Source organism: Paramacrobiotus metropolitanus, unplaced genomic scaffold (assembly GCF_019649055.1).
Source record: "Paramacrobiotus metropolitanus isolate TYO unplaced genomic scaffold, Prichtersi_v1.0 Parri_scaffold0000148, whole genome shotgun sequence".
Lineage (NCBI taxonomy): Eukaryota > Metazoa > Tardigrada > Eutardigrada > Parachela > Macrobiotidae > Paramacrobiotus > Paramacrobiotus metropolitanus.
The window spans coordinates 72,524-85,581 of NW_026570368.1; the positions used below are offsets into that span (position 1 = coordinate 72,524).

General features: G+C 43.5%; 1 protein-coding gene across 1 annotated transcript; it reads right to left on the reverse strand.

The window, feature by feature from the left end:
• Positions 1–8,977: 8,977 nt before the first annotated feature.
• On the reverse strand, positions 8,978–12,865 carry LOC129599547 (uncharacterized protein DDB_G0271670-like). Its single transcript, XM_055497826.1, has 5 exons — positions 12,758–12,865; positions 12,115–12,593; positions 11,075–11,593; positions 9,942–10,409; positions 8,978–9,426 (listed from the first exon to the last, which is right to left on the reverse strand). Exons 2-5 carry the CDS (start codon positions 12,221–12,223, stop codon positions 9,221–9,223), a joined length of 1,302 nt encoding a protein of 433 aa, XP_055353801.1. The 5' UTR covers positions 12,224–12,593; positions 12,758–12,865; the 3' UTR covers positions 8,978–9,220.
• Between the last annotated feature and the right edge of the window lie 193 nt (positions 12,866–13,058).

Genomic DNA, 13,058 nt, shown 5'->3' on the forward strand with positions numbered 1-13,058 from the left:
CTGATCTTAGCATAGGATACCGCAGTATGCTCGTGTCACAATCGACCTTCGCCCTTGTCTGATCCTCGTATTACCCGAGGCCGGAAATCAGAATTAAAGTGTTCTTCGTGAGTTCGTGTATTTATCAGAATTAAAGTGTTCTTCGTGAGTTCGTGGAGCGACCGGTCAATACCCCAGTAGGGTAATGACCGGTCGCTCCAAAATGAAGCTGGTCAGTTTTGGATTCGGAGGCTTGGCCAGAAATGACAGGTACTGGATACTGACGTTCTTTGTCTCCATAGGAAATGGGCCAATGAATGCATTGCTGTTGCTCTCCATCGGTATGCCCGGTTTTAGTACATTATGTTCAAATCCCAGCATTTTTTGCAAGACTATCGACGACGGGGGAAAGACGACGGAAACCCGTTGCCAATATTCATTCGGACTCGATGATTGGTGGCGTTCAGCAACTGAACGGTAAAGGCTCTGTCGGCAGTCAAGGCGCTCTTATCGGCGTGCACCGTTTCGTCCACCATGTACGCTCCAACTTTGGTTACCAATGAATTGATGGTTTTTAATAGCAATTTGGCCTCCCTGTAATTTCCAGGAGGGATGGTAATCTCGTCGGTATGCACAACTTGGTCCGCAGACTCCAAAAAGTTTGCTTCGTCTTTCTTTAGTCTGAATTCTTTAACGATGTGCACTTCAATCTTCTGCTCGACGGGAAGAGTGAAAAAGGAATTGAGGCACTGTAGTTCGACAAGGGCCATTTCCCATTTTCCCTTCAAGGTAATGGGATGTTTCAGTTTGGTCGTCCAGTTTGAAGGTGTGTTGCTGGGGTCCGTAGCGACATCGCTCGGGAACGTCACGTAGAATGGTGCTCCTTCGTACATGATGATGCCTTTATCCAGGAATCGTGCTCAGGTCCGTATCCTTACCACCGAACTAGTACTCTATCACCACGGCTTCTAATGATACTGTCGATGGTATATTCTTTCTGTTCCGGGCGCGATACTTTGGAGAGCTCGTGTTCATAAAAGGTTCTTTGGATAGGTTGTTCTTGGTAGTCGTTTGGTTGGTATACCGGTACGGTATGTGAAATGACTTTAATGATGTAGAACACCTCCTCCTTAAATTGATACGTATAGCCTTTTTCCACCTTGGTTTTATGCACGGCTATCCGGACTTCATCGCCGACCTTGAATCGAGGTTGTCGAAGTTCTCTGGTTGGATACAATTTGTTGAATACCACCAAAGAATTGTTCTGAGTAACGTCTATTGGTCGCAGTCCATGTGCTTGATGTTTAGAGTGGTCATACGAGTACACCAGATCTTGCAGTTTATCAATATACCGGGTCGAAACTCGCGCACGAAACAAGCGAAACATTTGTGTTTGGATGGTGCAGATGACGCGTTCGGCCATGGCACATTTGATGTCTTTGTTTTCCGATGTAAAAAAGTGAATAATTCTCTCTTCCAAGGTCTTGACCTTTGCGTTAACGACTTCGGTGCCTATATCGTACTGCAGCGTTTCCGGCTCGCCGAGCTCTTCAAAAGCCTTGGACAAGGCATTCATGGTTTCGTTGGCCGTTTTGGACCTCATTGGTTGAATGCTCAGCTTTTTGGAGAAACAATCAATTACAAACAGCAGGTGTTTGTACCCATCATTTTCTTTGGAATATTTCGATAAGTCAGCCAGATCCGCTTGATACTACTGACGAAGGTTGGTCACTACGATCCGGTTGCGTGCAAAGCGACGCCGATTTTCCTTGGTCACAGTGTATGCATCGATCTCTTGCAGAATCTCCTGTGCTTTCCGTCTGTTGGCTCTGGTCTTATGACTTCTTCGGAACCTTTCCACGCCTCCAAGTCCGCCGGAATCGCGCGAGTTGAGGTATCGTTTCATTAGTTTCTCCATCGGCTTTGTTGCAGCAGGTAGAGACACAGTTGATCTTAAATATACGGCATAACCGTAAAACGCTGGGGATAAGTCCGGCCTTTACGTCACAGTGATCCACTGAATTCTGGATTGGCCCGTTCCTTTTCGGATGGTACTCGAGCACAGTTTTCTAACACTGCCTTCAATCTGGTCCGCCTTCCTTTTTTTCCCACGTAGGGGAGTAGTAACCGGAAACAAAGATCTACGAGGATGCTTACGCGAAGACCCTTGGTTGTCGTTGGCTTCAGTCGGTCGCTTTCGACGCTTCCTCGGTGCGGTCGGGGGGAACAATGCTACGCGTGCTGCTTTTGCTGGTCGCGATTCGGTACTTTCGTCCTGATGGTGTTTGGAACCTTTCTTCGGCAGCGATGCCGGAAACAAAGCAATGCGCGCGGTCTGCGGTTTGATGCTGTCTTCAGGATCGTTTTCGGGGTCGCGCTTGTGTCCTTAGGGTAAATCGGATGGGAATGAAGGTTGTCGAGGCTGCTTCGTAGGAGCAGCTTCCTCAAATTCTTCTGGTATCTTTCGTTTTCGAGAAGCTGGCTGTTTAGACTCTTGTGTTTCAACAATTATAGCTTGCGGTGGCAGTCGGGAATACGGACGGAATACCGAGGGCTGTGGATTCCTTTCCGTAGCTATTGGAAGCGGATGTGTGACTACGTCCGTGGGTAGTTGTAACGGATTTTCATCAGGAATGGCTTTCTGTTTTAAGGCAAGTAACCGTTCCAGGATCCTACTCAGCTGGCTGGCTTTTTCATACTCGCTTATATCAGTACGTTGGAGGGTTCGAATTACGAGAGCGTCCAGCGATAAAACACTTTGTGCTTCCGGGGGTTCTCTGTTTATCTGTAGCTTTTCATGGAGCCGGCTTTCCATTACTCGGCGTGGAACAATAATGTATTCATCCGTTTCCGATAAGAGAAGTTAGAACACTGGCAATGACTGGTCAGATGGCTCCAATAAATCCTCCTTGCTGAATTAGTTTGCGTTTTTCTTTCAAAGGGTAGTGACGTGAGGCAATCAGCTTTAATGCTTTCCGATACCGTTTGCACTTATCTGCTTCGGCGGGAGATAAGTTAACTGTATTTTTTACAAATTGACAGCCACTTCTTCCAGCGCTTTAAGTTGCGATTTGGTTAGGTAGCTCACAAGGACTTTCCGCTGCTTTGTCTCCAAGTGCTGAAGCGTGATGATGAAGGGCGCTAAGGCCTTTACCCTTTTGAACATTTTGGTAAAGTGTTTGTTGAGTTCCGGTTCAGATAAATCCGCATTCATTCACCTGGTGAAACATGGGATCATATTCTTAATTAATCTGGGCACGTTGGGCGTAAGTCCAATACCAAAGGTTGATAAGGCTCCGATGTCACTTTGTTGTATGCGTCGACCAAATGTTTCAGTCCGGTTTGACGTGCCAGTAATGCGATTTGATTGACATCCCGGACGTTCTTATATAGTATCAGGTACTGCGAATTGAATGTGATGTCGCGCTTGGATTTTCCCTGTTTGTACAGGTTTTGCAGAAGCAAGATGACGGAAACGTTCTTGTGATGAATTTCACGGGTAAACAGGTTTGAACATCGAGAATCTTTGCACAGATCGGTAGCCAAATCGTCAATAATAACGTAGGTATGTTTCTTGGTGTCAACTGACTGCAAAACTGCGAATATATCGTCCAGACCCTGCAGGAATTCAACTGGAGTAGCCTGTTTACGTAAGGTTTCAAAACCCTTCTGCCATTGACCGTAACAGTATAATATCCTCGTTGGTTGTTGATCCAGAACAAAGTTGCTGATTTTTAGGAGCGTAAATACAAAGTTTGTTTTGCCCGACATTGTGGGCTCACAAATGCACATTCCAAAGGGAGCGCAAAAGCGCGGATAATCGTTTATCACGCTAAACAATTTTAGCAAACACATAATGTTTGTGCACCAAACATGTTCTGCTTAAGTAGGCTTTGTTACAAACGGGTATTTTAAATAACTTTTAGCCAAAAACAGGTATTGTTTCAGTAACCAATAATGCAAAATAATTCATAAAGCGTTTAAAAGATTTAATTACTCGTGGAAAATAAACAACGCTAGTCTATTTAAGTGATGTTAATGTGTTTCAATAATAACTCACAATTTACAATGGCGAACCTCCAGCACATGTTGTGCTATGCACGAAACATAGAACAAAAATGCGAGAAGGTGTTGTTAATTAATCTGTACGTTGTGTTTTCGTAGTTTTTGCTGCGTTTGTTGTCACCGAAAGCGTTGGAAAAATTATGCAAACTGACTACTGGAACAGCACCCTACGAAACCGAACAATCCAACAATATGACAATGTTAGGTAAGAACTTTACAGCATTTCGTTCAACGATAGTGATGCATACGTGGTTCTGTCTGATTGAAAATTTTACCGGAAACTTATATCATCATTCATATTACAGCAAAAATACAACGGTCGGATTTCATGGAGCAGTGTAAGATTGGGCGTGCCTTTAAACCATCAACGCCGGTCATACCTTTTGAATCGACCCATATGCGAAAACATAACAAGCTGCAACAACTTTCCGGAACGAAACTGTTCTTTCCTGACGGTGGCGCCACATACAATAATGCATCTTTCTGTTGATTTATAGCACTTTCAGTAAAAAAATAAAAAATCCATTATGGGCCTTGGCTGTTCAGATCAGTTCCCTAGCAAAAATATCTACATTTATTTATCAAGAGATTACCTGAAAGTACACTGTTGCTACGGTTTTGTACGTACGTGATTAATCGCTGCCCTCGTATGGATCACCGAACTCGATGATCCATCCAAAGTCCACTGATCCCGCAGGGATCACCGATTCTGGTGATCCCTCATACTGTTGCTACGGTGTTGTCCGTACGTGATTAACCGCTGCACTCGTATGGGTCACCGAAAACGATAATCCATCCATATTTCGCTGATCCCGCAGGGATTACCGATTCCGATGATCCTTGAAAGCCATGGTCATTCCTTATTACAATATCCCGTTGTCAACGTGTTATAAATAGTCACCATGCTTTACCATTAAGTACAACTTATTGACGCGTAAAACAAAAAAAAAATAGGGAAGCCAAGGTCGAACAGGGGTCGTGGTCGTTCGGAACGTGTGTTACCGCAATAGCATACTTACCCGACCACAGATACAAGCTTCCTTTTTTCCTTTTTTGTTTCTCTCACTCAAAAATAAGCGGTAATGTACTAATCAGTGTGCCATTTTCACAATACCATCTAACGAGACGATAGTTAGTCTGCAATTTCATGACGTATTTTAACAAAATCACATATTAAAAAACATTCCACTCGTTAAAATCTACCCCGGTCAAAAAATACGTCGTTAATTATCCCCTAGGGTCGAAACACACAAACCGTTAATTATCCCCTAGGGCAAACAATTTAGACCCCCCGGATAAAAAAAACTGGTCAATTATAGCGAGGATACTACTTTCCTGCCTGGCGAACAATGTCGTCAGCAATTTGCCCCCTAAGCTGCTGTTTATCTTGATGAAAAAATTACCCGGCTGGAGTTGTCTGCTGCGGAGATCTCCCAAAGTTGCCGGCAGCCGAATCTGGATGTTTGGCAGGGCTTCGTGAAACAACTGCCCCGCCCATGTTACTTCCCCATAACGTACGGTCGGAGTCATTCCAAGCGGAAATCTAGGATTCTGGCGGGATACAACGTCGACGAACCGCCGATGTCCGAGCTGAAGAGTACTTGCGCAAAGGGCACATTTTAATTTTGGTCTACATTTTATGGCGTGTTAATACGGGGAGTCAACCTTTCTCCCTGCCAATGGTCCCTTGACAAGACCGAGTAGCCCAAGTAGTTTCTATATTCAACGAACCCCGAGCTCTGTGCATGGCATCAAAAATTAATGGTACCGTCGTTGGCGTTATTTGTCATGCTGTGTAACGAAATGTGGCGTGCAACTCTTGTAGTTACACGATATTAAGGGTCAGAGGGCTCCCCGAGTTTATCAGATTTAAAGGTTCAGGGGAATCACCTGGAGTGTCCGCATTATTTGTCGGCTCCATTGACGTCAAAGGAACCTATAGCTAGTGCGCTGGGTCCAGGGAATTGCTGTGACCCTTAATATGGTATAAAAACGGGGACTCCTCTGACCCTTAATATCGCGATGTAAATACAGTACATAATCACAACTTCTCATACGAAAATTAATTTCATCCGACTTTCGTATAATTATAATAATTATTATGTAATCAGAAGTACGGCGCACCGCATTTTTATTTGTTATTCGATGAAAAGTTGGTCGTAACACCTTTAGCACGGTTTTGCAACTGGCTCGGAAGTTTTAGTCGATATTTTCGTTTCAGAACGAGATTAGCAGTTGAGATCAGTACAAGTACACTCATGTGAAAAAGTCAGGTGAACACGAAGAAAAGCAATTGACTTAATCGAAGCTTCAGCACTTTCAGCAAGGCATCTTCCAAACTTTATGCAAAGACAGACAGTGAATTCATGAACCAAGAGTTAGTTATGGGTCCCACGCTACCAAAAACGGAATTCGAATTTACTGTAAACGCTGCAGGGCCGCTAGCCGAAAAAAATTAAAACATACAAGTTATGCAACATTCAACTTAAAAATTTAAGCAAATCTTTCAGAAATTGGGCAGGTAGTCTCTGGCCAGCACGGTGAGGAGCAAATTTGTCAAGGGCAACTGGTTGAAATTGCGAACGTCCAGATCGCGCCAATAGCCGGTAGAGACGCAAGTTCGAATTTCCCGAAACTGCAAGCGAAAAAAAACAATGAAGAACTGAATTCGAAAAACACGTAGAAATTTTATATGCCTATAAAATAGAATGTGTAAAAAATGTGAGAGTATGCTCTATTTTAAACGCTTCGATGGTCCTATAATTATGCAGCAATATTTTACTTATAACATTATTGATAAGCGCAAAATGGAAGATTCATTAGAGTGCAGCAAAAGGTTGTACTCGATCTGAAAAAAAGTATTCGGAAGCAAGAAATTCGGTTGAAATGGAAATTCGGTTGAAGCATTTTTCTAATGTAGTGCTGTCATGCTGTGGAACGACAGCTTGGTAATGCTGCGAGTTTGTTAGTATGTACAGTTTAGACTGTTTAACAGTTAAGTGTAGCCGTTATAGAAAATAGAACTTGTCTTTTTACGTAAAGATTGTCAGTTAACCGACTGAGTAGTAGTTAAGAAAATAATAATTGGTCCTTTTCACAAATAATATCATAATAACGAATAAAATTATAAGTGAGAGAGATGACAATGTTATTATAACTTTATAAGTGAATCGACGAAACAGGTGTAATGTAGACGTTTGACGCCTACGAAGTGTATCTAACTCGTTGTACTGCGACTAATGGTAAAAACTCGCAAAGCAACACGCCCGATAACTGGCGAAAGTGACAACCAATCAAAAGAAAGTTATGTGGCGTAATAGCGGTTCTGCCAGACTTGTGAGTTGTGATGATAACAAAAATTAGAAATATGATAAACAGATTTTTTATAAGGTGGAGAAACATTACAGTTTATTAAAAAAAAGTCGAAATTTGTTGTGTGCTTTTTCGAATCATATCGTTAGTTTAATTTTAATAAAACGTTAGTTACGGTAACTTCATATCATATCGTTAGTTACGGTAACTTCCGTGAGGCACGATATCCGCTTGCAACTAGCGGAACCGAAGTTTGACTCCGGACTTCACCGGAGTCCAGAGCGTATTCCCATTCTACTGTGCGTGTGATTGGTCACCGAGTACGTTGTCGCGGGTGCGGCTACTTCGTCGCATATGACTTTCGCACACCTACTACCTACAAATAGTGTGGTTTTACTCGTATATGTCTATATTATGTAGTGACGGAGAGATCAGTACGAAAGGAATAATTACCGTAATAATCTATCCTACCGACCTTACTCAACGACAGAGAATGAGCTAATATATCAATGTGGCATAGCTAAGCCTAACAATCTACGCGAAGCGAGAAGTGCATCTCGGACGATAATATGGGACACAAATATAAATATGCAAACCAAGATAAGTACTTTTCGTCACGTCACAGCCTAAGTTCAGGCATCCAATAATCAGCAGCCTATCTTCCAAGGCTAATTTTTAACTTTGGGAGCACCTGTGCGTACGGCCAGCATTGAAGTTATTAAACAACAACAAATTAATCAAATCAGTCAATCAGTACTCTTATTATGAGGAAATTATTATGGCATATAGAAATATTAGGAGAACTTCAAAACAAAAGTAAGTTAGATAAATTATGGAAGAGCACGCGACGCGCTTACGCTGTTGTACGAGTAATAAGCAACTTATTTAGATCTGCCATTTCAGAAAAACTACTCCGGAGTAGTTTCTTTATTTTGCTTATCCTGGGCGGGATATGCAAGTTCTGCATATCTGCGTCACGCAATATGGACCAACTGCCGTAAAGGGGAGGTCGCTGTGACGTAAACAAAAGTGCTTATCTGGTTTTGCATATTTATATTTGTGTCCCATAATTATTTAATTCTAAACTCCGATCACTGCCAAACTCAGAATGCCAGAACTGATTATGAAAGTACTGCCACTTACGGACTTATATAGACACGGCGCATCCGTGTAGAAACACATGTTGCGTCACAGACACGATACCCTTGCGCACAGGTTGGCTGCTCCAGCGCGCTGCGGATGAATTCCGTTAGAGGGAAATATCCGCCGCGTTCATCGTGTTCCGTCGGTTTCGTTAGCACCGTGCTGATAGTCAGACAACAAAGTAGAACAACCAGATGAAATCCAGGAAAAGGTGATGCCGGCATTATGTTAAATTTGTTATGTGCTTTATGCAATGCCAATACTGGGTAATGCACAGCGCGAATGAACTGATTTGGTTCGTAAAACAATTTAGCGCAGTACATGTGCGGTAAATATTATAAATATTATGTGTACATGTTGGGAATGTCAAGGCCGCGAAGCCGTGCGTAGAATGTTTTAATTTTATCTGGAAGGTTTTCAGTAGTGTATGTTTCTGTCACGTTGTCTGATTGCGACGGAAGATAAGCACAATGTTGTTCATTTTAACGCGCGTTATTGATCCCTAATAGTCCGATCTTCTCCGTGGATTACGTAAGGTTCAGCGGGTTTTCTTTGACTGATTGATTGTGATTCCATAGCTTATATAGAATGTAAATACAATATGCAGTATAAACCAATCGTAATTCAGTATGTGTAGTAGTGCGTCAACCAGAAAAACGGGAAAAATGTTAGATAGCAATGAACATCTGCTTTCGGAGTTACACAGTCCGCGTGGAACGTTCTATGAACGTGGTACGCTATCGGCGGAACGCGAAATGCTGGGTAGAGGCGCAAAACTGGATAGAAACGGAGCGAACTGAAGAGGTCGCGCTGCGCCGAATTGTAGTGGTGCTGGCGCAAAGCGCATTTCTTGCTTTTGAAACTGGCCACCGCTCGGGCTGTCTAGGGAGAATTGAAGCTGGAAGGTTTTCATAACCGGCGTGTTACCTGCAAAAATAAACACCATAGAACTGTTTCATTGCAAGTGCTACGAGTACATATACAGCAGTTTTATGAGTAGTATGAGAAGGATTACTTAAATTACTGCTGTACAGATACAAGCAACTGGATTAGCCGATAAGAATACCGAATGACACAGTTAGAACTACACACTAATACTACTATAGCACTGCTAAATGTACAGCGCGAAGTGTGCTTCAGTGTTGCACAAAGCGTTTTGGAATGGTTGAACCGTTTTATGAATAGCTAAACCGTTTTTAGGAATGGCTAAGCCGTTTTATGAAATGTGGTATCTTCAGGAACCACATATCAAGCTAATCCTCCACAACCTTGGGTCAGCATATTCGTCGATAAGTTTCTGACAATTGTAATTCGTGAGTGGTACATCAGCGGCGCTGATTTGTTAACGGAGTCTACTTTAAAAAATGTGGCTGAATTTGCGCTGAGTAAAAGAGATGCCAGGTGATCGCCAGAAGGAAGTTGCAATACGAACACCATGTTACCATTTCTGTTGGTGGGAAAGTTGGGTCCGGTTTGGAGATAGCCCCGGTTGAGCTGCTGTCCCACGAAGCGATTAATGCCGAATTGCTCTCCACGACTAAAGCCCCCGTGCATGGGTCGTCGCGGTGGAGGTGGGGGACGACGGTGGCGACCCCGGTGCGGCCGCTCGTCCTGGTCTTCAGAGTCAACGGACCCGCCACCGCCGATTTCGGTGGTTTGATCTGAGTTGGCCAAAGTGGTGGTATCAGCGTCGGTTCCTCCTTCCGCTGGTGCATCCGTGCCTTGTGTTTCGGTATTCATTAAAGGCAGAGCTGGTAGAGGCGTCGTCGTCGTACTTGTTGTCGTTGTGGTGGTGCTGGTCGTCGTCGTTGTTGTGCTAGTAGTGCGCGCGACGGTAATCGGTTTCTGCGTGGTCTCCACCGTGGCCAACTTCTTCGGGCTTTCCAATGCAGCTAATTTTGTAGGCGCCGCTAAAGCAAAATGACAGCTCAGGATCATATAGAGGATATATGGATGTTATGCCGGCCCCTCCATCCCCGTTTCCCATGTGGTTGCTTTCAAATGGAACAAAGGGTATCGTGCTTTCTTTCTGTCCGATACGCCGTAAAATGAACAACGAGGAAAGTTTCCCCAAGCCAACGTAAAATTCGCAAAACGGCATAGAGCTAACGCCTGCCCGGCGATAGAAAAGAAGATTCCAGCAAGCCAAACAACGAAGCGCTGCAATTTCTCTACGCCTCAAAAAGGTTTTATAAAGCCGAAAATACGGCGATGCGGTTGGTAGGGCAAATGAAAACCGTATTGGCATTCGCAAACTGAATTTGCTGTGCGCGGTAGGGTTTTGGGTACATTTCGATAAGTGAAACTTCCTGATTATTTACCCGACGCTTCGCGCTATGCCTACGCTTAAGCGCAGCAGTTTGCACGATCGATCGTGCCGAAACGGCAGAACCTCGTATCACGCTTGTGTTTTTGAACGAGTGACGGCGCACCTTTGGTATCGTGGAGGGGCCAGCAGTTTGCAAAGCTAATAACTACTTTTCGTAGAGTTAAATTAATTACGGTAGACCTATATAAACTTATCAAAATTTATGAACGCGGTGTTCGGACCATACATACTGCTGAAGTCAGTTACCTGCTGGTGGCGCTGCCGTCGTTATTGTCTCATCCGGCGACTTGGTGTTCACCGAACCCGCTGACTGCGCGTTGCCCTTCGCATTCCCCGACATGATCACATTGGCTGTGTTGAGCACGGATGCCGAGGCCTCCGCGTTGGGATCATCCACCAGGATGTTGGCCTGGGCGGCCGTCTGTGCGTTGGCCGGTCCCTTGCTGCCCTTTTTGGTCCCGGTCAACGCCCCCGCCTGGGAAGTCGCCGCACCGGTGTTCTGTGATCCCTTGAAGGAGCTGCCTACTTCCCCCAACGGACCATTGATATCAATGGCCACGGACAACGATGTCCCCAAATCCAGTCTGGGATTCTTGGTGTCGATGCGCTGGGCCTGGGCAGTAAAGGTGGACGAGGAGAAGCCGGTATTCTGGTTCATCTTCTTTAGCTCCTCGATGGAGATCTGGTGTGGGGCGCTGAAGTTGAGCGGCGTCATAATGTTAAAGGGCTTAAACGTCAGATCGCGGGAATGCCGTATTAAATAACCTGCGAAATATAATTATTGAATTTACCCAATGACAGTTTCCGATTTTTCGTTACAAAATAAATCAGGATAAAGTATGAGCGAAAATTGTATAATTTATATATTATTTAAGCGCTTGAGCGGAAGCATGTCGGGCGAACCGTGCACAACGCACCGGGCAACAGATCTCACGCCATCATACGTAATATAGTGTGAGAAAAAAGGTGGTCGCGGAAATATGGTATCGGTCATTAAAGTGAAGCTGACAAATTGTAATACATACAGTATTAAGCCGCCAAATCCTTTAGGCAATTTACGGCTATGTAGGCGACCGCTCGGTACTGCTGACTACAAGCATTCCGAGTAACACCGCTTGAAAATTAAAAAAAAAATCACTGAAAATTTCTAGGCGTAATTGTTGTTTTAGCAGAATATCGAAACATCGATTTCCCAATATATTTTGGATTTTCCTTAATTAGATTTATTGAACCATTTTTTTCAGATTTACGTAAATATTAGCCGAAATGCACAAAGTTTTTCTCACCGGATAAAGAATTCTCAAGTGTATATACATTTCCGGTGGGATGGGACTTCAGGAAGGGAAGAAATAATGTAAAAAGATAAGCTTGGTAATAATTCCATCGGCAAATCATTCTGAATAATACAACAAGTTAATCGGATATTAAGGCGCCGTTTTAGAGTTTCTGTTTTAATTAAATTATAAGCCAATGGCTGAGACCGGCGTTAGCAGATGAACATGCGATATCCGGTTCCAAAAACGCGGATGATGCGGATGGAAAAATGATAATAACAGAGGAGAATTTTGCGCAGAATTTCATGGATCGTTGGTTGATTTTCCACGCGTTATGAGTGCGACGGTATCTTAGCAGTAAAAGTGCTGAAACATGACGCGTTAAGATCCTGTTCAGCAGGGTACTTTCTTTCGGCCTGCGTTCACTGGTGTTTGATTCCGCGCCGCTGGCAAACGTCTTCGCCGAATGTCAGAATAGCTAATGAATATTACTACAAAAACACCCAGACAACTGTTTATGTTCCATAATTATGCGTGACTCACATGCACGTAGAATTTTATTCCGCCATATGAATTATGCAGGATAAATACTTAATTAAAATAAAAACTGTAACGTAAATACAGAAATTATTTTAGAGCTTGTGTAGTAAATTACAGGAAAATTCCCTCGTGGATTTATTAAAAAATTAAATCGATGCGTCGGAAAGATGGCTAATACAGATACAGTTTGTTGACAATCGGCAATCAACCTTAAATAACGATCACAATCACCAAGTCAGTGAAAGTGTGAAACGCTCGTTTAAGCCGACGATTATGCGGAACCGGAAAAACCGAAGCATGTATGCGCGCGCGCGTTGCATTGTCGCCTCCGGTAGTTTTAACACGGAACATGTTTGTACGATACATTCACTTAATTATTAATGCACAGGAAGTACTGTACATACGTTAAAGGTGGG